This window comes from Peromyscus leucopus, chromosome 5 (genome assembly GCF_004664715.2).
Source record: "Peromyscus leucopus breed LL Stock chromosome 5, UCI_PerLeu_2.1, whole genome shotgun sequence".
In the NCBI taxonomy this organism is placed as follows: domain Eukaryota; kingdom Metazoa; phylum Chordata; class Mammalia; order Rodentia; family Cricetidae; genus Peromyscus; species Peromyscus leucopus.
The window spans coordinates 40,808,386-40,834,640 of NC_051067.1; the positions used below are offsets into that span (position 1 = coordinate 40,808,386).

Below are 26,255 nucleotides of genomic sequence, written 5' to 3' on the forward strand. Positions count from 1 at the left end.
AGACGTAATAAAGTTGCAGTATACAAAAAACAATAAAAGCAAAAACAAAACAGTAGTTTTCATGTTACAGACAGTTGACTCAGAAACTGATTAGGAAAAAAACATTCCATTCAAAATTAAGTGTTCAGGAATATATCTAACCAAAATAATTCAAAAGCCTCTGCAACAAGAACTTTAAGATATTAAAAATGGAAAAGCACAGTGAAGTTTCTAGGGTTGTGCCGTCTTGTCCTGACTTCATTTTCTGTGTGTGTAGACATGTCTCAACTCTCTTCCCCAACAATAATGGCCTTGTGTGTCTTGGGAATACATTTGCATTGTCGATGACTCTGGCCATTTTCCAGATGTATTAACCAACATAACTAATGTTTATACAAACAAAAAATAAACTAAAATAACCGATAAAATATAAATCAGAATTATCGTGTTGCATCTGAAAGAACTTTTATGTCTGCCAAACAGATGTTAGGCTGCTCTGACCCTTATCTAAGATAGATGTAATTGTAGTCTGTTGTGCTGAAAAACACAGTTTCCTTGAGTTTCAGCACCAAGAGACTTTCTTGGGCACTGGTCCACTCTTGGTGGCTGGCCAAAAACAAAGGACTCTAATTTGGCCTTATGTGCATGATGGTGTGTGTGTAACTTTCTCACCTAAAATATAGCAAGAGAAGGTACTAGAAAATGAAAAAAATATTCCATGTTCCTGAATAGCAGAAATAACATTGCAAAACATCTGTCGTGGCAAAATCAATATACAGAATGAATGCAATACATATGAAAATGTCCAACTCACATTTCTCAGCTCTAGAAATATATAATGGAACCATGAAGAGACCACAAACAGCCCAAGCAGCATTAGGTGAGCAAGAAAACAATCCTGGAGGTATCACCTGACCTCATACTCTATAGAGCTAGAGTGATAAAGGGAGCCTAGGCTGGCATAAAACTAGACTGGACAGATCAATGAAACAGAATAGAGGGTTGGAAATAAAAAGGCACACCTATACCCACCTAATTTCTGACAAAAGGGGGAAAATACACTTTGGGAAAAAAAGCCTATTCACCAAATGGTGGTAAAACTATTTTTAACTGTAGAAGATTAACATTGGATTTGTAACTTTCATCTCGTACAAAAATAAGTTCAAAGTGGATTAAAGATCTGAGACACTTAAACTTTTACAAGAAAGCTTAGAGGATACCCTTCAAGCTACTGCAGAAAGATTTTTTAGATAGAATACAAACAGCACAGGAACCGAGACCAAGTATCAGCAGATGGAACACCATGAAAACAGTTTCTCTACAGCAAAGTAATCAATCAACATCAAACCACCACCTACCAAATGGAATCAAGCCTATGCCCTCTACATTTCAGACCAGAGCCTATATCTAGAATTTACAAAGAACTGCAGGAATTAACACCAGAAAAATGAAACTGCCAATCAGCAAATAAACTAAATAGACAGTAAAACAAAACAAAACAAAAAACAAACACAACCACAAAAAACACAAATTAAAGGCAAATGGCCAATAACTTTTTAAGTGTTCAATAATCCAAGACATCAGGTATACACAAATCAAAACTACTTGGAGATACTTCAGTCAGGATGCACATCATAAATGTTGGTGACAGTGTGGAAGAAAGAAACCCCAATTCACTGTTCAAATAAAGACAGCCACTGTAGATACCAGTTTGGAGATTTCTCAAAAACTTAAAAATATTACAAAGCTGTTTCCTGTCTAAGCGTATACTCAGAGAACTCCATATACACCCTAGAGATACTTGTACCCCGATTTCACTGCGGCTCCATTTCCTATAGCAAAGGCCTGGGATCAACCTAGCTGTCTACTAGAGGAATGGATAATGAAAATTTTGTATATAAATAAGTAAACTTGAGTATTATTCAGCTCTAAAGAAAAATGAAGTTAGAAAACGTGCAGGGAAATAGAAGAAATTATAATGTGTATTAAGCAAGGACACACAATCTCAGAAAAGGAAAAAAAAAACCCACATGCTTTCTCATACGTGAATAAGTATATGTAAACTACATATGGGTATAGCATAACATGAAGAAAACAATAAAGGCCAAGTATAAGGGAGAAAAGAATGAATATAGGTATTGGACAAATTTCTCAAAACTTAACTGTTTTCCTAATGATATTTCTGTCCTGCACTTTTGTTTCTGGAGATGGATTAGGGCATAAAATGCATTAGATATTTAACGTGTGACACTTTGTTCAGAATGCACACTACTGTATAGCTTGAGTTATTGGCTCTTGACCGTTTAATTTTGTTATGTGATGATTTTTAATTATGTAAAGTTCATTATAGTTTACAAAAAAACTCAGTTCAGAAACTTGCTCCCCAAAAGTGGTATCTAGTCAGTAGAATGTGTCACGGGATCACAGGAAATGTGGTTTGCAAAGCCAATGCAACCTTCCTCTAAACACAAGAGAATCTTCGAACTCTATTCCTACAGGACTGTCTGGTAAGCTTTGTAAAAAGCGCGATCATTTAAACACGAGAGCAAAATCCTAGCCCATCACCACCTCTTGACTACTCCACAGCATTCCTTACCAAGACACAGCTTTGGTAACTGGCATGCAAATGAGGAGCCTAGGCAGGTACGTTCTGATTGGACCGCTCTACCCGTCTGCTCCTAACCTGTAAGCAGCTCTGACAAGCTTGTCTATGTGATGTTTCTGAACACCCAACTTCATCAAGAACCGGTCAGCTCCTTCAAGACGATGTGGTGGCCCTGAAAAGGGCCGTTATTGATAAGGCAAGCGGGAGCCGGAGCAGCTCAGCCGCCGAAGCCGTAGAGCGTGCGTCCTTGGCGCTTGAGCGCGTAGACCACGTCCATGGCCGTGACGGTCTTGCGCTTGGCGTGCTCCGTGTAGGTGACGGCGTCGCGGATCACGTTCTCCAGGAAGACCTTCAGCACCCCGCGGGTCTCCTCGTAGATGAGGCCGGAGATGCGCTTGACGCCGCCGCGCCGGGCCAGGCGGCGGATGGCGGGCTTGGTGATGCCCTGGATGTTGTCGCGCAGGACTTTGCGGTGGCGCTTGGCGCCGCCCTTGCCCAGGCCCTTCCCGCCTTTGCCGCGACCGGACATGCTCACACACCAGAGGGAGCTGAGAGCTGAAACGCTCACACCTCAGCCGAGCACCGGCTTTTATACGGCGGGCGGCGGACCGAACTGAGAACCTGCGGGAGGAGGCGGGAAGTTGCTCCCGCCGCCGCTGTGGGGGAGGGGAAGGCTTAAAAAAAAAAAAAAAAAAGGCGCCTCTTGCTTCCTTGTCTGTGCTTTGTAACGGACCTAGCTCTTCCCCCTGTTTCCAGTTTGAAGAATTGAGCGCACAGTCATTTCGCTAACCTTGTGCAAAATACGAAAAGCCGAGCGGCCCCCTGACAACCGGTTACCCGGTCCAGAGAGAAGACCGCAGGGAACCGCTAGGGTGCTCTGGCCATCAGTGCACACTTTCTGAGGCGCATCCCGTGCTGGGAATTACCTTCTTTTCCTTACGTACATTTCACATAGTTTCCACTAGTTAAAGCTTTTAAATGGCCATGTCTGCTTAATCATTTGGAATTTATGGAAAAATCTTAGCCAATTCCACAGAAATTCACGTGTTAGAAAGTTCATATTTCTCAGTTCTGTCACCCACACTGTGACCATGCCCCAGAAACACAGGTTTAGGTTACCCCAAATTCCATAAAATGTTTCTTGAGTATAGCACATTTTTTCATAGTAACGGAACCAAGAAAATCATAACTCAAAGTGTTTATAAAATATATTCATGTTTACATGAGGTCATTGTCACTTCCAAAGTAATCTCCTTTTCCCCAAACTCTGAAAGGTCGTCCATATATCCAGAAATGGACTCAACTTGAACGATAGGACTCCTGGCAGTTAGATAACAGCCAGCATTCCTCAGGAACTTGCCAAACTGGTTCCCCTCTGCCAAAAGGAGTCATTTTCCCTACCTCTGGCAGAAGAGACCTATGGCTACCCAGGGCTGTGCATCAAAGCCCATGCTGGCCGCCAGGCTCCCTCAGTATCCGAAGGACGAGGTGTACAAAGTCCACACGAGGATCAGCCCTGCTCATCTCCTCCTCTACCCAAAACTCCCTGCAGCTCAGGGACTTCTCTCTGCCCTGCCAATCATCTCTCTCTCTCTCTCTCTCTCTCTCTCTCTCTCTCTCTCTCTCTCTCTCTCTCTCTCTCTCTCTCTCTCTCTCTCTCTCTCTCTCCCTCTCTGTCTGTGCTCTATTTTCTATCATGGGTACCTCGATTTCTCCACTGTTCTTTCCTGTTCTCCTAGCCCCGGTCATGTTCAGTCTACACATCGTTCCCTGTGCTCTGGACTCTTCCCAAAGCCTCTGGTGGTTCTTTCTCATCTGTAGAAAAATCTTAATCATGTCATGGAGAGGTCATGTCAGCGGCTTCTTTACCTCGCCCCTCACATACAGTCATCAGATCCTTGCAAGATGAAAACAGCTTGTCCCAGGCTTTATGTGTTAGCAGACAGCATTCTTGGCCCTTTGATGGATGGGAAACTTTATTAAGTTGATATATTTCAGAAGGTTATTCCATATGTTAGTCATAGGATGTTAGGCCAACACAGTTTTGGGCAAGGAATGGCTCTTGAGGAAAAAACAGCCCAAGACAAATGGTAATTAGTCTCTGGCTCTGCCACACTCCAGTGTCTCCACACGGCTGATGTTCTAACCATCCAGTCTTTGCAGACACAATTCTTTTCTGGAGTTCTTGTTCACAAAATGTTAAGGCATTTAATAAATATTACATTTCCCTCCAAAGGCTTCTGAAATCTCTAGTATACTCACTAGTGCCAGCTGTGAGTGTTCTGGATGAATATAAACTTAGCATAAGTAGATGGTGTGGTTCTGTGTGTTCTTGTGGGTTAGAGCCAAAGGCTTGCGCCACACAGGGCTCTGTCTTTAATCATTAGCTACAGCCCAGATGTTTTTTAAATCTGTTTTTTTTTATGCTCAGAATGTATTTTCAGTGTAAATGACTGAGTCTGATTAATCAACTGGCCACTTGTCCTGATTTATTGATTTCTTTATAATAGATAATATTATTGTTGGGATCAGAATGGCTCTGACCCCTCTAAGATTGCCCCCACTGTTGGGGAGAAAACACTGTTATGGGGCATGGAGACCGAGTTGTCAGAATCAGAAGGAGAGGACTCGGAGGAGGAGAGATTAAAGCAATAAATTAAGGAGTTAAAGAAAAAATTAAAACAATGTAGAGTGAAACCAAAAGACAGTTCAGGCAAAGAGGACGCTGTCGGCACTCAGCTGTCTGTGCCACATCTACCTCCAGCCTGTGAGGAGGAGGATTGGAAATGGCCAAATGTAAAGGAGTATCGAGGAGTAGCCTTCCAAAATTCAGGTGCCCGAGCATTCCCGGTCATACAGAGATGATCCTGCTATCCCTGGTCAGAGAATCAGAGAGCACGTTGCCCTCACCTTCAAGGAAATGAGGCAGTTGAAGGAAGCTGTATCCGGCTACGGTGCCGTGGCTCCTTTTACTTTATCTTTGGTGGAATCTTACCAGGCAGCTAACCTAACACCCAGCGACTGGCAGCAGCTGTGCCGAGCCATTTTGTCTGGAGGTGATTACTTACTATGGAGAGGAGAGTATTAAGAAAAGCGTCGGCAGCCGCTGCCATGACCAGCAGCATGTGAAGACGCCAGTAAGCCACCAGCCATGTGGCAAGGTATAGACTTATGGAAATGTATTAATTTAAGCTATAAGAACAGTTAGCAAGAAGCCTGCCACGGCCATACAGTTTGAAAGCAATATAAGTCTCTGTGTTTACTTGGTTGGGTCTGAGCGGCTGTGGGACTGGCGGGTGAAAAAGATTTGTCCTGACTGTGGGCAAGGCAGGAAAACTCTAGCTACAAATGGCGCCCAACGAGAGGGCAAGAGTTTCCACCTAAAGCCTGAGAAAAGATTCTAAAACGGAGCTAAAAACAGCTTCCTAATTGTCTCTCTCAAATGAGCAGCAGCTGCCGGTTTGAGTTACTGGCGGGATCCTGGCATGTGTGCTCGATCTGCAGTATGGCGGAATGAGGCCTCTGCAAGTGGCACATTAAGCTGCATGGTGGATTTAGCCTTTGCTAGTACAAAACAAAAAGAGGTTTCTGGGCTACACACTGCTTTGATAAGAAGCATAGACCCACTATTTCTGAGAGTTGATGGCTCCCAGAGCTGGCGGAAAACGTACCACCGCCATGTTGGGAAGCTGAAGTGGGCGGAGTCAGCAGCCACAGTGCTAAGAAGGCTGCAGTTTAAAGCAATAGTCTCAAGGTAATATAAAACATAAGCCACATAAAGATGGCTACCACACAGAGAATCTGGATTATGTTCTCTTTGATATTTGTAACTGAAGAAAAACATTTGATTGCAAAAGCTGTTGAGTTATGCCAAAATGTGTATTTTAAAGGTACCTTGACTTTAAAATTTGGATATAAGGATATGTTGCTTTGGAAAAGAGGCTCTGCTTTTGTTTCTACAGAAAGCCAGAGCCTATGGATTTGTTCCAGATTAAGATACATCAGGTTTGACCAGCCAAGACCACCTGAAGGTCTCCGATGACACCATGGCCCAGATGATCCAACATCCAGAATCGTTTCAAGGCAACCGGCTCAGACGATACAGCCTCATGGACTACTCCATGATCCTAAAATTGTCTTTGTGTCCCCATAAGATACAGCGCCCCCCTCCAGCAGGAAGTAGTAAGAGAAGCTACGCCCAAATTCCCAAATATACCAAGCTGGCTTTAGAGATGTGTAAAAGTTAAAACATTCCTTTTTAAAAAAAGAAAAGGGGAAGTGCTGTGGGACAGTCTGTATGTCAAATTGCTCTGATTGGTCAATAAATAAAACACTGGTTGGCCAGTGGCCAGGCAGGAAGTAGGTGGGACAAGGAGAGAGGAGAATTCTGGGAAGTGGAAGGCTGAGGCAGAGAGACACTGCAGCCACCGCCATGACCAGCAGCATGTGAAGATGCCGGTAAGCCACCAGCCATGTGGCAAGGTATAGACTTATGGAAATTTATTAATTTAAGCTATAAGAACAGTTAGCAAGAAGCCTGCCACGGCCATACAGTTTGTATGCAAAAAAAAAAAAAAAAAAAAAAAAAAGAAAAGCGTCTACAAATTGCCCGTTTAAATGCACAAGCCCGGTTTCCTGAGAGGAGTTTAGACATGCTGACCGGCTCAGGAGGGTACACTGCCTTGTTTATGATCCTGGGGTATATGCTCAAAGAGCTACTGCCGCAATCCAGTCTTGGAAAGCATTGCCTAATAAAGCGGCAGGCGATCAACTGTCTCAGGTAGTTCAGGGCCCATCTGAGGTTTATCACGATTTTGTTTCACACTTATTACAATTAGCTGGAAAGTTGTTCAGGGATGCTGATCAAGCCATGCCAATAGTAAAACAGCTCGCTTTTGAAAATGCCAATAAATGCTGTAAGGAAGCCTTAAGATCTCACAGAAGTAAGAGTTTGAATGATTATATCAGGATCTGTAGAGATAGAGATGGAAATCACATAACAGGTGTTAGCTGCGGCCATATGCTGTGGCCTTGGAGGGGCTGCAGGTAACGCAGGACAGCGCAACTGTTTTGGTTGTGGACAAGCAGGACATTTCAAAAGGGACTGCCCCAATAACAGACAACAGACTACTCCTGGCATCTGTCCACGATGCCGGAGAGGGGCTCCCTGGAGTAGCGACTGTCGTTCAAAAACAGACATTGAAGGGAGACCCCTACAGCCGGGAAACGGCCAGAGGGGCCCACTCCGGGGCCCCCCCGAGAAGCCCAAGTGTACAGAGCAATGAACCCTTCCAGTATGCCAGGGAGCGGCAGGATTCAGTTCGACCTCGAGGCAATCCCTTCATGTTGAGAACCTCGCCAGAGGAACCCCAGGGAGTGCAGGACTGGACCTCAGTACCACGGCCAGAGCAGTCCTAACTCCTCAAATGGACCGCAGGCCTCGCCTACAGGAGTTTGTGGGCCCCTAGCACCTAACACCATGGGCCTTATATTGGGCCGCAGCAGTGTAACCTTAAGAGGAGTCACAGTTCTTCCAGGAGACATAGATCAAGATTATCAAGGAGAATTTAAGATCATGACCACCGTTCAAAGAGGAGTTATAGTCATTCCCTAAGGGGAGCGATTGGCTCAATTACTTTTGATTCCCAGGGTATCTACGAATAATCCAATTATTAACCCTGTTAGAGGCACCGGGGGGTTTGGCTCCACAGGTCATGCCGCCTTTTGGGTTGCTTCTATGCAGGACAGACCCCAGTTACAATTAACTACAGATGGGAAGGTTTCTAAGGGAATTCTGGAGACTGGAGCAGATGTTTCTGTTCTGGCTTACGAACATTGGCCTAAATCCTGGCCCCTGGAGAGTACTTTGTCAAAATTACAAGGAATAGGGTAAGCCACACCTCTTAAAAGTACTAAAATTTTGCATTGGAAAGATGATGATGGCCGTCAAGGGAGTTTTCAGCCTTATGTCTTGCCTGGATTACCCACACACTTATGGGGGAGAGATGTGCTGTTCCAGATGGGAGCAGTATTAACAACTAATCTAACAAGGAATCCTCCTCCTCCTCCTGTTACTAAAATGATGATGGAAATGAGCTGGGTTCCTGGGTCTGGACGAGGAAGAAACGCCCAGGGCAAGAACGCAGCTATTGAGGTTGATGATCAAATCGTTCGACTGCCAGGAGATCGAACAGGACTAGGACATTTTTAGTAGGGGCCATTGTTCCGCGGCCGCAACCCATACCTATTTCTTGGCTTAATGATAAACCTGTGTGGGTGGAACAATGGCCCCTGCCAGCCAAAAAATTTCAGGCTGCTGATCAGTTGGTGGAAGAACAACTCTTGGCGGGACATATTGTCCCTTCAACTTCACCCTGGAATACCCCTATTTTTGTTATTAAGAAAAAATCTGGACAATGGAGATTGTTACAGGATCTTAGAGCAGTGAATGCTACTATGCAACCCATGGGTGCATTACAACCTGGTTTATCTAGTCCTGTGGCTGTACCTAAGGACTGGCACCTTATGGTGATAGATTTGAAGGACTGTTTTTTTTATTATTCCATTACATCCTAAGGATTGTCAAAGATTTGCCTTTAGTGTGCTTTCTATTAATTTAAGAGCTCCCGCTCAGAGATATCATTGGGTGGTTTTACCTAAAGGAATGGCCAATAGTCCCACTACATGTCAAATGTATGTTTCAGAAGCACTCCTGCCATTAAGAAAGGAGTTTCCTTCATTGTATATTATCCATTATATGGATGATATATTGCTAGCTGCCTCCCAAGAAGAGCAACTCTTAAGGGCCTATGCACGGTTGCAAGAATGTTTAAAGGTAGCAGGCTTACTTATAGCCCCAGAGAAGATTCAGTTAATGTCCCTTTATCGATATTTAGGCCATGTTATTAACCAGGAAGGCATTAAGCCTATAAAATTATAATCGAGCATACAACATTTAAAAACATTGAATGATTCCAAAAATTTTTGGGAGATATAAATTGCATTCCGTCTTTTCTATCCATACCCACAAAAGCGTTAAAGCCCTTATATGATTTATTACAAGGAAACTTGGACCCAATTCTTTGCAACAAATCACTCCGGAAGCCAAAAGGACCCTTCAGCTAGTAGAAGCAGCCTTGGAAAATGCTCATTCACGGTGCATTAATTATGATTTGCCATTTCCCTTTGTAGTTTTTCCTTCTCAATTTAGTCCTACAGGAGTTTTTTGGCAGGAGGCCTCCCTCTTTTGGGTTCATGGGTCGGCTTCACCAAATGGAGCAGTTACTCCATATTATGATTTAATTTTACAACTATTATGGAAAGCCAAGCTTATGAGTATTAGGATATTTGGTAAAGAACCGGATGTAATTATTCTTCCATATAATAATCAACAGACACAACAGTTACAGATTACACATGATATGTGGTGCTTGTTTCTTTTTTTTTTTTTTTTTTTTTTTTTTTGGTTTTCCGAGACAGGGTTTCTCTGTGTAGCTTTGCGCCTTTCCTGGAGCTCACTTGGTAGCCCAGGCTGGCCTTGAACTCACAGAGATCCGCCTGGCTCTGCCTCCCGAGTGCTAGGATTAAAGGCGTGCGCCACCACCGCCCGGCAATGGTGCTTGTTTCTTAGCACCACTGCTAGTCATATTGATTGCCATTATCCTGCCAGTAAATTCATGGATGTTTTTCGAAATCACCCTGTTATTTTTCCTAAAGTAGTTAAGAATAAGCCCATCAAAGAGGCTTGATTAGTGTTTACAGATGCCTCTAATAATGGCTATGCTGTGGTTGTCTCAGGTCAACAAATTTCTCGGCAACCTGTGTTACATTCTTCTGCTCACCAGGCCGAGATTATTTCTTAATAATGACCCTTCAACAGTTTCCCAGTGAAGATCTTAATATTTATACTGATAATATTTATGCAAGTCAAATAGTAGGACCCCTTGAGACTTCTCCTTATGTTGCCTCTATTTCTAGGATCCATGAATGGTTACTACAATTACAATCCCTATTGTGGGCTCGCAAGCACTTTGTGTTTGTGGCTCATATATGTGGCCATACAGGCTTGCCTGGCCCCGTAACTCAAGGAAATGCCTTAGCTGATTCCTTAACCTGAGCTATTATGACTGCCACTGTATATGATCAAGCCTTGCAATTGCATCAAAAATATCATCTAAATGCACAATCCTTACAGTTCCATACTAAATGTTCTAGTCAAGAAGCTCAAAAAAAAATTACATCCACCTGCCCCACCTGCACCTCCTTTTTAAATTCTCCAGCGCTGGGAGTGAATCCTCGAGGTCTCCGTCCCAATGATATTTGGCAGATGGATGTTACACATGTGCCCTCCTTTGGTGTGCTTAAGTGTATGCATGTTTCAGGAGATACGTGTTCAGGAGCTATCTTTGCTTCCTTACATCGAGGAGAACGCCAAAAAGATGTACAAAACCATCGTATTCAAGCTTTCGTTCACCTTGGAGTTCCCAGACAAGTAAAAACAGACAATGGCCCAGCTTATACCAGCAGAAGATTTGCACAATTTTGTGCTGCCTGGTCTATTCATCATGTTACTGGCATTCCTTATAATCCTCAAGACCAAGCTATAGTTGAACGAGCACATGCTACTATCAAGCAGTATTTAATAAAATAAAAGTGGGGGAGATTGTGGGGCCAGAATCAGGATCAAATGTAAAACTATCATCTGTTTTATACATTTAAAAATTTTTTTTTTTATAATTTATTTCATGCACATTTGTATTTTGTTCGTGTGAAAGTGTTAGATCCCCTGAAACTGGAGGTACAGGCAGTTAGGGGCTGCCATGTGGGTGCTGGGAATATGAACCCGGGTCCTCTGGAAGAGCAGCTAGTGCTCTTAACCACTGGGCCATCCCTCCAGCCCCCACATTTTAAATTTTGTAATGGTTAATAAACAGGGCCTTACTGCCATGGCCCGACATTTTCAGGGCCGGTCTATGGTACAGGCGCAGGTTAGGTGGAAAGATCTGTCTACAGGTATTTGGAAAGACCCTGCCTCGATTCTGGCGTGGGTAAGGGGAGCGGTGTGTGTTTATCCTCCAGATGCTGAGTCACCAGTGTGGGTTCCGGAGAGGTGGGTTGTCCTGTGGAAATGTCTATGATTGATGGAAATGCTGCTTCTGATGTATCAAGTGAAGCCAGAGATGGTGTATTGGAATCTGGTAAAAAAATCCCCCAGTGCTGATGCCTGTAGGGACACATAGCCCTATCTTCCTTCTGTTTATGCTAGTGGTTAGATTATGGGCCGCCTGTCGGCTCCTATACCTATGGATAAAACTTTAATGATTCTATTCCATCTCATCCTGACTTTTGAGGAGTCTGTTAAAGTCAATTATTCTTCTGGAAAAAATTTTAGCATTTCCTCCTTTCCCTGTTTATTATACTGGGGTGGGAGGGGATGCTTTATTAAAATTGTTCTGTTCAGAATTGCATGCAGCCTTAGCAGTTGCTGGCTTGATGATGAAGAATTCCTGCTGCCATTCTGATGCCGATGGAAGCATCTTCCCAGTTTCCTGTCCAGTTGCATAGAACAAAGAGAGGTTTTGGAATCACTGCTGCTGTTGTTACTGCCCTTGCTGTTGCTTCTGCTACTGCAGGAATTGCCCTTTCTCAAAATCCCCAGCAAGCTGATGTGGTGAAAAGAGTCTCTAATGCTTTGGACATTGAAAATCAGATAAATGGACATGTACATTCTGGACTGCCAACACTTAATCAACAGATTAAGTTGGCTCTAAATGAGTATCTTTATGTAGCTGTTCTCTTGATTTTATGCTTGCCGTACTGAGGTAGAGGAGATTCAAAGTAATGGAAGTGATGTTAGAAAGGATTTGTTAATAACAGATTTGTTTAAGAGACATTAAGTCACACAAGGTCCATTTTAGCTAAGGGGGCCCTGCCTCCAAATATCCCAAAGATAAGCAGTGCACTAACCAGGGACAGTAGAGGAGCAAAATTTAGGATGCTGGGAGGTAACTTTATTCACCAGGGTTGACTGGCCCTTAGGCCCCATTTCCAAAACAGAAGAGACAAAGGTGATTACAACCACCCTTTGAGGCTCATTCCCATATCAAAGAGCAGGCCTCCAGCAGTCAACTCAAGGGGGCCATGCAGGGTTACAATCACTGGTAAGTTCTCTCCTGCCATGAAGCACCCACTACCTCCTTCACTTCCTGAGAAAAGCAGTCTTCTGCCAGGTGAGTAAGAGGACCCCAGGTAACATCTGTTTTGTAAAGAACACTTAAAATAATTCTCTCGCAATATTTTTGCTCTGTAAATCTCCCACCTGCCTAACGGGCCAGAAATGTAGACTTGCCTTTGTTTAAATCGCTCAAAGTGTAACCTGGGGCTGGGACCCAAAGAGATTTAAGAATGACAGTGTATGTGGAATACAGAAGCTCACGGTGCGTACAAGTCAGTGAAATCTTCTGTTCAAGACCAGATCCTCATTGAGAACTAGCCAGAGCTGGACAAACACTTTCATTAAAGAGCTTTTACCCTTTGTTAATCTCCAAGTGTGCAGAGTGCTTCTTCACATTGCTCCTGTGACAAGAGTCCACTCCCAAGCACAGTAGATCAGAGCAGAGAGAAAGCTTCATTGCTCAGCTAGCTGCCATATGTGTTCAGTGTGGCTTAATCTGGGCCTTTGTGCTAATGTGTGTGGCCCCAGCTTTCCTGGGCTCATTATGGGGAAGCTAAGATTTCTTGTCCAGTTCTTGGTCTCATTAATAAAACAATTTTAAACAGACTTAGGAGGAAGCTCTAGGGTAACTGTGTTAAACTTTCATGTGACATCAAGTCTTCTATAATAAATATTCAGAGATTCAGGGAAAAGGTCTTTTTTCTTCTTCTGAATTGTGAGTAAAAGGCAGTTGTATAATAATGGAATTAGACAACAAAGGTGTGGTGTGAGCTAACGGGAAACCCCAGCCAGGACTTTCTGTGCACAATCTTTTCTGCTTCTCAGTATGGACTCCTCTTTCCCCAGGTCTAAGACCGGACTTCTCCGGGGTCAGGGTCTTATGATCTCCTATCAACAAACTGGTCTTCCTGGTCAGTTATTATCCACAAAGGGATCGGGACCAGTATTTCTGGTTTTACGTTTATATGGTAGAGGGACAGTCTTGTTTCTTCTTACCTGAGGTGTTCTCACCTCTATGGCTCCCTTAGGGTAGAAAAGGATCAGAAGACCCCCTGGGTGGGGGCAGGAGGTTAACAATAGACTGCTTCTAAAACTCCAGTTCCTTCAGGTCCTCAGGAAGTGAAAGTGCCACCATTTTCTGAATTCCAAGATGTCTGAAAACCCAAATACACCATCTCTTTCATTCCTTTGAGATTAGATCTATTCCTTTTGTGGACAGACAAGAATTGTGTCAAGCACCTCCACTACTCCACACTGAGAACAGTTCTGAGAGGTGTCTCCCCCTTATTGCCCATTCTGTTCCTTAGGGGTTGGCTGCCCACTGAATTTTCTCTTCTGTAGATTGACTGACACTGTTATCAGCTAGGCATGTGTATTCGTCAGGGTTTTCTAGCAAAACAGGACTTATAGACTACATATATTTGTGAGTCATTCTCATAAATCCTATTCCATATGAAAAAGCTTTCAGGCTGTGGCAGCTGGCCCGACAATGGCCATCCAATAATGGAAAGTCCAAGGACCCAGTAGTTGTTCAGTCAATGAGGCTGGATATCTCAGCTGGTCTTCAGTATATACCTGAGTCCTGAAAAGCAGACTCCAATGACAGTGAAGGAATGGACTTGCTCTCCAGAGTGAGGGCAAGCTTGCTTTTTCCATGCCCTATACAGGCTGCCAACAGAAGGTGTGGCCAAGATTAAAGGGGGATATTTCTGTCTCAAAAGATCTGGATTAAAGGTGTATATTCTCACCTCAAAGATTTGGTTTAGAAGTGGGTCTAAAGAATGTTCTCACAAGTGTGCCCAGCTATTTGGACTTTAGTTAGTTCAACATGTAGTCAAATAGCCATCACAGCATGCAAAAACTCTCCCATCCTGAGCACTTCGAGCCCAGATTGAGAGAAAGTCATACCTGGAAGGGAGCCAGAGACACCGAGGACAGTGAAATGTAGATTGAATTGATACAGAACATTTAAATGTTTACATCCAGTGGGCTGCAGCTATCTCTGGTGAAATAAGAGTCACATAGCCCACATTTCTGAAGAGGGCTCATTTAGAAGATACAAATGAGTAGCCAACAGTCTGGGGCCCTCAGACTTGCCTTTGATTACCTAAAGGATTGCTTTTTAGGCCAAGGGGTAAAAATTGCTTGTGCAGAGGTTAGAGCCTGGACCAGGGCTGGAGAGATGTGTGGGAGCCTAAGAGCACTCATGTGGTGGTATTGTGTATTCTAATAAATTTATCTGGGGTCAGAGAACAGACAGCCACTAGATACAAAGGCTAGAAAATGGTGGCACTCACACCTTTAATCCTAGCATTCCAGAGATAGAAATCCCTCTGGATCTCTGTGAGTTCAAGGCCACATTGGAAATAGCCAAGCATGGTGACACATGCCTTTAATCCCAGAAAGCCAGCCTTTAATCCCAGGGAGTGGTGGTAGAAAGCAGAAAGATACATAAGGCATGAGGACCAGAAACTATCAGCATTTGGCTGGTTAAGCATTTGGCCTGGTTAAGCATGTGGCTGGTTAAGCATTCAGGCTTTTGAGCAGTAATTCAGCTGAGAGCCATTGGGATGAGGACACAGAAGCTTCCAGTCTGAGGAGACAAGACCAGCTGAGGATCCGGCGAGGTGAGATGACATAGCTGTGGCTTGTTCTGTCTCTCTGACCTTCCAGTATTCACCCCAATAACTCGCCTCAGGTTTGATTTTATTAATAAGAACTTTTAAAATTCATGCTACACACTCAGGTTTGGTAATAGCCTCTGGTCACGAGGTTAGTAAGTCAGGCTGCACTAATCACAAAGAATTGCTTGGCCCTAGCCTGTCCCTTCTGCTCCATTTGCAGAAACAATATCCCTGGGAAATAAAAACAACCCACCTTATTCCCAGTTAAACCACACACACACACACACACACACACACACACACACACACACACACACACACGGAAAAAAAGCTGTAACTTCCTGAAAGCTACCCATTCACACAGACAGACATGAAGACAGACAGACACATGACACAGGGAGCATGAAGTAGACAGGATAATCTTCTCTGGTGGGTATGCCACAACAGAGCTTTCTAAATTGTGCTCATATATCTTATTTAGGACTTTTAATAATCTGCTAAACTCAGAGACCCTCTCTGTCTAAAGGCTATGAATGTAAGGATTTCCCCGTTCTGTGGGCAGGCCTGGTCTGCCGCGGTGTTGATAAAGGACCTCTTTGCCTCACACCCATCTCAGTACATCTCTCTTTCCAGCCTGGAGAGAATCTTTAATGTTTAGAACAGTGATCTGAATCCTTTATGATGAGAGTGTAACAAAACTCTAGCAATTTCCCTCCATTTCCTGAGTCAGCTGAGAAATTATTAAGCCTGAAAAGTTGTGACCTCTGAACTTGGTGCTGGGTATTCAGGAGAAATATGAGTGGCTTAGGAATCCACTTGCACATGTTACCTGATGGGAAGTCAATTTTGTCGAAGGCCATGTACCTATTTTTGAGTCCGTCTCCCTGTTTCCAGGTGACTTGCCCCAGAACAAAACTCCAATACAGCTGTTGGCATCAGTAGTTACAAGGAAATTTATGGACACTGTTAAAAATTAGGCCAACAAATCAGGAAAATTAGACAAACTGAAAAATACTTACAAAACAAAGGGTGCATCTAAAATGACTTCCAGGGCCTTGGTCGTGACTGGGACTGTGAGGAAATACAAGGCAGACAGACACATGGGTAGAAAGCCGAGAGTGGATGAACTGGTGCCGGGGCTGCAGAAACCACAGCACCCACAAGTGCAGTGTTTCTTATATAGAGTTGAACAAGAGGCAGGTTTGTTGCACCCAGCTGGACAAGGAAGTGGAATTATTACATACAGATAAACAAGAAGTCAGTGTTTATGGCGTACAGCTTCATCAAGGAGACAGGTTTGACTAATGTCTGTAGGAGCAGTCTAGATGGGAGCAGACTTCCGGCCTTGACATTGAGGGAGGGAAGTTAGGCATTTTCTGCACCCACCATCAGCATCCACACACGTACCAGAAGAGTAGGTTTTGCTATGTCTCTGAGCCTCATCCTGGTGTGGGGAGCTTTTCCATTCCTTCGTGGCTCTGAGATTCTAGGGTCTGTGACCTGGCCATCCCATGTTAACAATACGAATTCCCTTAGGACTTCATTTATTCCAAGCTTCCTCTGCTCCCTATACACCAAGGAGTTTCCTCATGAGCCATGGTAGAGTGCTCAGTATTTACTAAGTAAGTTTATTGGTAAATCCTTTAAAACACTAACTTGTTACTCTTAGTTTCTCCCACTTCAATGGAAATATTCTTTTTTTCATACATTTAATATTCCTTACATATATATTGAGGAACTTGGTAAATGCCACTCCAAATTTTGCCTTTTGCAGGACAAACTAAGGGCATTTTGGAATCAAATTCATGGATATGCTTGATCTGATTTTCCATTAAATTACCAAAGACAAGCCACCCAGAAGCAACTGCATTATCCTGAGTAACCTCTGCAAGAACGAAGTCCTGATTAGGGTGTAATTTGTGTTCCACTAGTTTGCCTGTTTCCTTCCTCCACCAAGAAGGAATATAAAGTTACAGATCTCTCTGAAGATTATTTGTTTTTCTTCGTGTAAGAAATGTATACACTTTTCTCTTGTTAATCCATCTCATTGACTTAATCTTGGAACAAAGAGAGTAGGTATAATAAAGCATTATATTGGCAAATTGCCATATAATGTTTGAGTTCACTGAAAAGCTGTCTGAGAGTTGTATCACCCAACTGGTTGTGACCCAAGTATGATTATGTTAACGTCGCTGGAATCTTTGAGTGGTTGGTAACACACGCCTTTAATCCCAGCACTAGGGAGGCAGAAGCAGGCAGATCTCTGAATTAGAGGCCAGCCTGGTCTACAGAGACATTTCTGGGACAGCTAGGCTACACAGAAACCCTGTCTCGAATTGCCCACCCCCAGCCCCCCTCTTACAAGGCCCCTTGTGTAAGAATTAGCTCCCTCCCCTAATGTTGTTACTGGGAAGGAATAGAAAACAGCCCAAGCATAGGATCATTGTGTCCGTAAAAGGTGAACAGCATCTTACTTTTGTTTATCCCATGATGAAAAAGTGCTCCCAGGGACAAAACCAAAACTATCTGAGCAATGGTGGTGCACACCTTGAATCCTAGAATTTGGGAAGCAGAGGCAGGCGGATCTGAGAGTTCGAGACCAGCCTGGTCTACAGAGAAAGTTCCAGGACAGCCAGGACTACACAGAAATACTGTCTTAAAAAAAAAAAAAAAAAAAAAAAAAAAAAAAAAGCTAGTGCTTCAGTTATGGGAAGCCCGGCAGTGGAGGGAAAAGCCCACTAGCAAACTCCAGCTGACTGCAACTTCCCAGCTGGTTCCGGCTTTATGTTGTGAGCAACAGATTTGACCCATGAAATCCAGCTGACCGCCTCAACAATGCTTCCTCAGTTGATTGTTGCTGGAGGCTTTCAGATCCCATTTGATCAGGTTTTACCTACTGCTTCTCTCACTATTATTTATTTATTTGCTTTTGACGTGCTATATACTTAATAAACTGACTCATTCAAAACTGAAATTAAAGTCATCATAGACCAGTCTCTAGACTGTAATGAATATCAGAGGCAGTTTATCCTCTTATGAGGATTCAGGCTGAAATTCTACCTCTAAATGATATCTGGTCTTGGTGACCATGCCTACAGCATGTAGCAGGCCGAGGAAGGAGGACTGTTGTGAGTTCCAAGCAAGTCTGGCTACAAAGCAAACTCTCAATCTTTAAAAAAAAAAAAAAAATAATAAGTAAGCAAATCAATGAGAGAAAATTTATTGAAATTGTACAGAATTTGAGGTATTATTATTTTGAAGAATAGTTAGCTCATAGCTCAGTCTTTGCATTCACACAAGACAGGATGCAAGTTGTAACTTCAGTGCAGTCCATTCTCATTTAATCTCCTCAACTTTAAAAGAAGGAAGACAATAGAATTTGTTCCACAGGATACTATAGAGATTAGAGATAATGAACAAAAAGGTTAGACAGGCGTATTAAGATCTTACTACACAATAGCTAAAATTCATTCTGAGCATCTATGTACTAATATTTCATTGATGTTTGTGCTACTTTAGTTTTCATCTATTTGACACAAGCTGGAGTCATATGATGGAAGAGGGACCCTCAGTTAAAAAAAATACCTGAATCAGATTGACCTATAGATAATTCTGTAGGACATTTTCTCAATTAACGAGTGATGTGGTCGAGCCAAGCTTACAGGAACCCCCTGGGTAGGGTGGTCCTGGGAGGTAGGACAAAAACATCTGTATGAGTCTGGTTTCTGCCTCTGCTACTGTTTGAGTTCCCGTCCTGACTTTCTTCAGTGATGGACTAAATCAGGAAGTACTTGTAAGCCAAATAAAGCCTTTCCTTCTCTAGGTGCTTTTGGTCATGGTGTTTACAACAGCAACATAAACTAGGATGCTATTCAATTACTTACATTATATGACTAATCACCATTCTATTGCACATACTCGCCTGAGAGGACTTCGAAATAACTTTCATTTTCTTGAAATTCCTATTATACTTGAATGAACTTTTTTTTAACCTTGCCTAGTACTTTATGATTAAGAAACAAACAAAAAAAACCCTGTAACCAGAATCCCAAAACTAATATAAAAATGAAAATCACACTAAGACCCATTGAAGTTGTTTCTCTAAATTCCATTTTGAAATATCAACATCACACCAATAAATTCTTGTATAGTTAAAAATAAGTCACAGCAAGCAATGGTAGAACAGAAGACAGTATTAAAATCTATATGCAACCCAAGATTACCAGGCAACCCCATAGGAAAAAACTGGGGCTTGTACAGCCAAACCTGGTTGGACCAGTTTATAATCCCAGCTACCCAAGTTGGGGAAGGAATATGCAAAATTTGAGGCCAATTCAGGTGGTTAGGGTGAAGTAAGTCAGGCAGTTGAGAACTGATGCTCAGAAAACTAAATGAAATCTCCAATTGAGACTTGTGAAGCAAGTACTACTTTAACAAAACATAATGTGACTTCCCAAAGACAGAAGGGACCAAAACCGCTAGAAATGGAACAGCTGACGGGCACTTAATTCCTAGCGGGGATAGACTCAGTTGAACAGTCTGCATAGCTTTGGAGCGTTCTAAGCTTGTAATTAAAACAGAAAACTAAGTCTAAGGGGAAAAAAAAAAAAAAAAAAAAAAAAAAGAAAAGAAAAAAGGACCATGAATGTTTGTGGTGTAAAAGCCCTTCCGAAAGAACTGTTGGGTGGCTCTGAAAAGAGCCTTTGGTTTAAGAGTGCTATCCGCGCGCTCACTTGGAGCTGGTGTACTTGGTGACGGCCTTGGTGCCCTCGGACACGGCGTGCTTGGCCAGCTCCCCGGGCAGCAGCAGGCGCACGGCCGTCTGGATCTCCCGGGACGTGATGGTCGAGCGCTTGTTGTAGTGCGCCAGGCGCGACGCCTCGCCCGCGATGCGCTCGAAGATGTCGTTGACGAACGAGTTCATGATGCCCATGGCCTTGGACGAGATGCCCGTGTCGGGGTGCACCTGCTTCAGCACCTTGTACACGTACACCGAGTAGCTCTCCTTGCGGCTGCGCTTGCGCTTCTTGCCGTCCTTCTTCTGCGCCTTGGTCACGGCCTTCTTGGAGCCCTTCTTCGGGGCGGGAGCGGACTTAGTTGGCTCCGGCATTGTATCTGTTGCGAAGCAACTCAACAAAGCAGGTTGTCAAGGTACAGGATGAAGGCGAACGCTCTGCTTATATAGGTTTCTGTATGCAAATAGAGTGAAAAATTGGACGCATTATTATTGGTCAATTAGAGGTTAGTTTAACCCAATCAGAATGCAGATTTTCCAATCCTGTGCTTCGATTGGTTAACATGAAACTAGAGTCTTAACCAATGCCACGTCTTCTTTTTTAGCGCCCCTAAATGAACTGCTTTTCCACTGTATTAGGTAAGTCATCATACACATCGTCTTTTTTATGTGATGCCTGGACGCGGCAAGCAGGGCGGCAAGGCTCGCGCCAAGGCCAAGACCCGCTCGTCCCGGGCCGGCCTGCAGTTCCCCGTGGGCCGCGTGCACCGGCTGCTCCGCAAGGGCAACTACTCGGAGCGGGTGCGCCCCGGTCTACCTGGCGGCCGTGCTGGAGTACCTGACGGCCGAGATCCTGGAGCTGGCTGGCAACGCGGCCCGCGACAACAAGAAGACGCGCATCATCCCGCGCCACCTGCAGCTGGCCATCCGCAACGACGAGGAGCTCAACAAGCTGCTGGGCCGCGTCACCATCGCGCAGGGCGGCGTCCTGCCCAACATCCAGGCGGTGCTGCTGCCCAAGAAGACCGAGAGCCACCACAAGGCCCAGTGAGCAGTGTAGTTTTCAAGAGTTCTTAGAAAAAAAGACTTTTCAGAACTCCGTTCTTTACTAAAAAAAAAAAAAAAAGAAAAGAAAAGAAAAATGACGCTTTGATTTGTGATTAACTCATTATTGGAACAGTTTCAAGATGAGCTTTACTTTCATTTTGTTCCATTGAGTTATTGTCTGGAAGCCCCCGCCCAACTTGACTGCCTGGTTTCCGGTGATCACTTTCAGATTGTAGGCTCACATGACGAGTGCCTTACTCAGATTAGCTCTCTTGCCCCTCAAGCTATGCCAAATTGAACACGGATTAGACTTCCTGTGGAGTACTGTGTCGTACCAGTCTCGAGTTCCTGCAAGGTAGAACTCTGCCAAAGGTGGCCTCAGCACTGTTTTGCTCTTTACTGCTTTTTGTTCCTGGAGCATCACATCTAAGTAACAGTTTTCTGCAGTCTTCACTTTTGTTTGAGTAAAATTCAGCTAATGGCCCAGTATAGAGCCAGGAAGCCTTAAACAGTTGCACTGAACACTTGAATTCAATCCCATGAGCCCACGTGGAAGGAGAAAATCAACCCCTGCAGGTTGTCCTCTGGCTTTCACATATGCATACCCCACCCGTACAATAGTAATTAAGAATAGATATGTATTTTTAAAGGAAGTAAGCAATATTAGCTTAGCTCTGTTTTTGACTTAACCTCTGATTACTTCTGCCTCTGTTTATGACAGCCTGGAAATAAAATGGAACTGGAGTTACAGGTAGGGAGAGGTTGAATGAAGATCTATTAACATGTCCTTTGGGAAACACAACTTACATTTTCTGTAGTGATACAGTATCCGTGTATATGATTGTGCTGCTTTGACACCGAAATGAAATTTCACAAGCCAGGTATGGAGTGGCTCACACCTGTAAGTAACATCATTGCTGTTTGAGGCAGTGGGATTGCTGAGTTTGAAGAAGCCAAAGGCTGACGAAGTAGGATTGCTATTTGAGGTGGGTCTATAAATTAATACAAATTTAGAAAGTAATGTTTCTAGCTTTATGTTCCTGTTATGAATATTTGTAGTTAACCGTTGTATATTACGGTCTTATGTTACTGTTAGGAACATTACTGTACATGGGTGACTCACATCTCGAATCCCAGTATTCAGGAGGCAGAAACAGGCAGATCTCTGTGAATTCTAGGTCAGCCAGGGCTATACAGTGAGACACACACACACCCCCATCGCAAAAAAGAAAAAGAAAAAAATTGCTGTAAGCAACGAGTTAAGTGTTTACTTTATATACTGACCACCTACACACACACACACACACACACACACACACACACACACACACACACACACGATTGCCAGGGATGGTTCCTAAATGAGACTGCAGTAGTAACAATGATGTTGAATGTTGTCATCCCAACCCCAAAAGTACTAACAAGCAGACAACCTGTGTTCAGGAAAAGTTTAATTTCTTCTGAAAAGCTAAAGGCCATTTGGAGAACAGTGGGGTCAACTACCCTTGATATTGCCCATATTAGCATATAGGAAATCTGGATGTTGGAAAGGAAATTTATATTTATATTATGTAACAGTGATGCTATCTCAGGAAGTTCAAGCACAATAACTTATTTTACCTCTTTAAATTCGAATTATTCTTTCAGAGACAGTTCATTTCACCCTTGGATGCCACGAGTATAGTGTCCGAGCTACAGAAACAACCTAGTGAGGAGAAACACAAAAATGAGTCAGTAACCTAAGAGGGGTGAAGAAGAAGGGTACAGGCTTGGGGGACAGGGAGCACGGTGGTTTGAAAGAATAAAACCTATGGAAGGTAGTTTCTGCTCTGGAGATTAAGGGGAACTATTATCAAAGGGTCGTACAGGGAACCTGCAGAGGATGCCCACAAGCACGGTTCGTGGCTGATATGAAGTAGGCAAATTAGAAAGTTTGTGTGACCCCTCTATGTGACCCCTGGCCTGATGTCAAGATTTCTTGTAGGAAAACAAAAAAGAAAAAAGAAAGAAAAGAAAAGGCCGGGCGTGGTGGCACACGCCTTTAATCCCAGCACTTGGGAGGCAGAGCCAGGTGGATCTCTGTGAGTTCCAGGCCAGCCTGGTCTACAGAGTGAGTTCCAGGACAGGCTCCAAAGCTACACAGGGAAACCCTGTCTCAAAAAAAACCAAAAAAACAAAAAAAAAAAAAAGAAAAAATAAATATGTGTCCTAGATCCATCACTCAGCAATTCAACTCTTTACTGATCCTTGTCTTAATAAATAACATTAATGTCTACCTACTAGGACATGCCAAAAGAATGTGGCATCTGTCACCTAGTATTCATTTTTATATGCCATTACTAAAGCAAAACCAAGTTCTTATATGGGAGATGAGGTGTGCTAGGATTTATAAAGTTTATTTAGAGGATGACCTGACCACACTGTGATAGCCAGCATATGGAATATTGTCAGAAACAGAATATTCATGTACATGTATCTGATCACTGCTGCTAAAAAAAATTTCGTGTAATTCTAACTGAAAGGCTAAAATTGTGAGATGCATACCAAGTATTGATCAGTGCAGACCTGAAAAAACAAAACCAAAGCCTGTGTGAGTCCTCTTAGAGTTTGTAAGAGAGCTTCGTGTTGCTCTGTGGAAGGAAAGAATGTACTGCTTACTGTACAGTCAATGGTTAGCTTAGCCTGGACCCAAAGATAAACTCTCCATCTGCCTTAGGCCCCACAGGCCCTTCCTTCCAAAATATCCCTCTTCCTTTCCAGAGGTCACCTCCTTGGACTTTATTTTGCTTTAGGAATTCATGCCAACACAAAGCACAATGATATCAAACTTAAACTTTTTATTTTGTGTTTGTGTGTGGTATGTATGGTAATGTGTGCATGTAGTGCAGGTGGCCTGATCACTTCCTGCCTTATACTTCAGTTGAGGTTCCCTCTTCTGACCCAGAGCGGAGGGGCTCAGTAGTCAAGTTAGCCAACTTATCTCTGCCTCCTTTGTGGAGTTACAGGTGGGCCCGTGATTGCTAGGGACCAGAACTCTTCACTCTGGCACAAGTGCTTTTTTTCAATAAGCCCACTGACAAGTTGAGACAGGATTGTTACATATGCCACTTGGCCGGGAAAAGCTGAATGCTTTGCTAAAAAGAAAAATGAATGTTAGACAGACAGATGGACACTTAAACTTAGGGATGGCCTTCATAAGCCACAGGAAGCTGGTTCTGGTGCTCTGGCACATCGTGGTTTTCACATCTTCCACACGGTTTTCTTCCTGTTTCTCCATCCACTTACTCATTTATCCGAGGATCCTGAACACATTATCAGGAGTACACAAACTAACACAAATGCCCTTCATGGGCCTGGAGAGATGGCTGAGCGATGAAGAGGCCTGTAGCTCTTCCAGAAAGACCTCAGATCTCTAGCTGCACATGGTGGCTCATGTAAGGGTCCAAGGAGATGCTGAAGGAGACCCCAGACTCAAATAGTACGCAAAAGCAAGGAGTGTGTTAATATTCCAGCATATGTAGGGTCGTTGACCTGTAAAAAATGTCGACGCCCCCAAGAGGATCGTGGAGGCTCCTTTTAAGCACAACTAAGGGGTGTTCCAGGAAGTCAGGTCATCTCACCTATAATTGGTTAAACAAGCAGGGGTTACATTAGTGTACTTTTAATGACCTGAAATTTAGTCTTATTTCCGGACATATTTGCACAAGTTTGAGCAACTTCTGACATGACTCAGAAAGGGGTTGCTGGATTTGTTCTTGAGGGATGGTGAGGCTGACCTGACTTAGGCCTGTGCTTGTTTTCTCCTCTCCCAAGAGTAAGGCTCTTCGTGGAAGAGACATCTGTTTTTCCTTTCTCAGAGAACTGGAACCTAAACTCGGTTGAGTGGGAGTTTAACCCCTTCGCTCACAACCCTCTGGAACTCCAGTCGCAGGGGACGCAATGCCCTATTTTGGCCTGAGAGCACCAGATACAAGTGGTGCAGATATGCAAAGATTAAACACCCAAACACTTTTAAAGCACATCTATCTCTACTCTAGCATGAAAACGGAGACAACGCTTTAAGCTTCACGCATACCTAAAATGAAGATGGCTTTGGAGTCAGTCTATGGCTTCAACGGCTGCTAAATTAATTAGAAAACTATCCCGTAAGGACTTAGGCTACAAATTTATGACCAAATGCTTAGGCACACTAGATCCAACACTAATAACCTCCAACACATACCTGAACAGCAGGTTAAACAGTATTTTGCGAGTTTGCCCAAGAGGAAAAAAAAAAAAGGCTAACCGCCCACCTGGCACCTATTAAGGTACACATGCCTCACCAAAACTTGGGTAGCAAGAAACTAGTAAGAATGGGAGCTGGTGTTGTCAAGAGAATTCCAAAATGTCCAACAGTTCTTTCAGTGCAGATATGGGTGGCTCTGAAAAGAGCCTTTGAAAAAGCTGTGGCGACCAACTCAAGCCCTCTCCCCGCGGATGCGGCGCGCCAGCTGGATGTCCTTGGGCATGATGGTGACCCGCTTGGCGTGGATGGCGCACAGGTTGGTGTCCTCGAACAGACCCACCAGGTAGGCCTCGCAGGCCTCCTGCAGCGCCATCACGGCCGAGCTCTGGAAGCGCAGGTCGGTCTTGAAGTCCTGCGCGATCTCGCGCACCAGGCGCTGGAACGGCAGCTTGCGGATCAGCAGCTCGGTCGACTTCTGGTAGCGCCGGATCTCGCGCAGCGCCACGGTGCCGGGCCGGTAGCGGTGCGGCTTCTTCACGCCGCCGGTGGCCGGGGCGCTCTTGCGGGCGGCCTTGGTGGCCAGCTGCTTGCGCGGGGCCTTGCCGCCGGTGGACTTGCGAGCCGTCTGCTTGGTACGAGCCATAACTACTGCAACTTCAGCTTACAAGAAGTCTGAGCACACAGGTCCCGCGACCAAAATTTATACAGACGAACGGATTCTGATTGGTCAAAATGGCCGCAAGAACAACTCAATTGGCTGTTGGGTCCTTTTGTTTTCTGCAGTCTGATGAATGGTTTGCTTTTTGAGCGATAGTGTGGAATTCCCCTAAAGACAATTCGACCGCGTAGTAGTGGAAAGTCAATGT

General features: G+C 43.9%; 2 protein-coding genes and 1 pseudogene across 2 annotated transcripts; 1 reads left to right on the forward strand and 2 right to left on the reverse strand.

Annotated features, from left to right (window-relative positions):
* Nucleotides 1–2,775: 2,775 nt before the first annotated feature.
* On the reverse strand, nucleotides 2,776–26,052 carry LOC114700081 (histone H3.1-like). The gene is made up of 2 exons (XM_028879558.2): nucleotides 25,704–26,052; nucleotides 2,776–3,132 (listed from the first exon to the last, which is right to left on the reverse strand). Exons 1-2 carry the CDS (start codon nucleotides 26,030–26,032, stop codon nucleotides 2,802–2,804), a joined length of 660 nt encoding a protein of 219 aa, XP_028735391.1. The 5' UTR covers nucleotides 26,033–26,052; the 3' UTR covers nucleotides 2,776–2,801.
* LOC114700072 (histone H2B type 1-M) lies at nucleotides 18,698–20,540 on the reverse strand. Its single transcript, XM_028879530.2, has 2 exons — nucleotides 20,116–20,540; nucleotides 18,698–18,776 (listed from the first exon to the last, which is right to left on the reverse strand). Exons 1-2 carry the CDS (start codon nucleotides 20,490–20,492, stop codon nucleotides 18,719–18,721), a joined length of 435 nt encoding a protein of 144 aa, XP_028735363.2. The 5' UTR covers nucleotides 20,493–20,540; the 3' UTR covers nucleotides 18,698–18,718.
* LOC114700078 lies at nucleotides 20,767–21,489 on the forward strand (annotated as a pseudogene).
* Nucleotides 26,053–26,255: the final 203 nt, after the last annotated feature.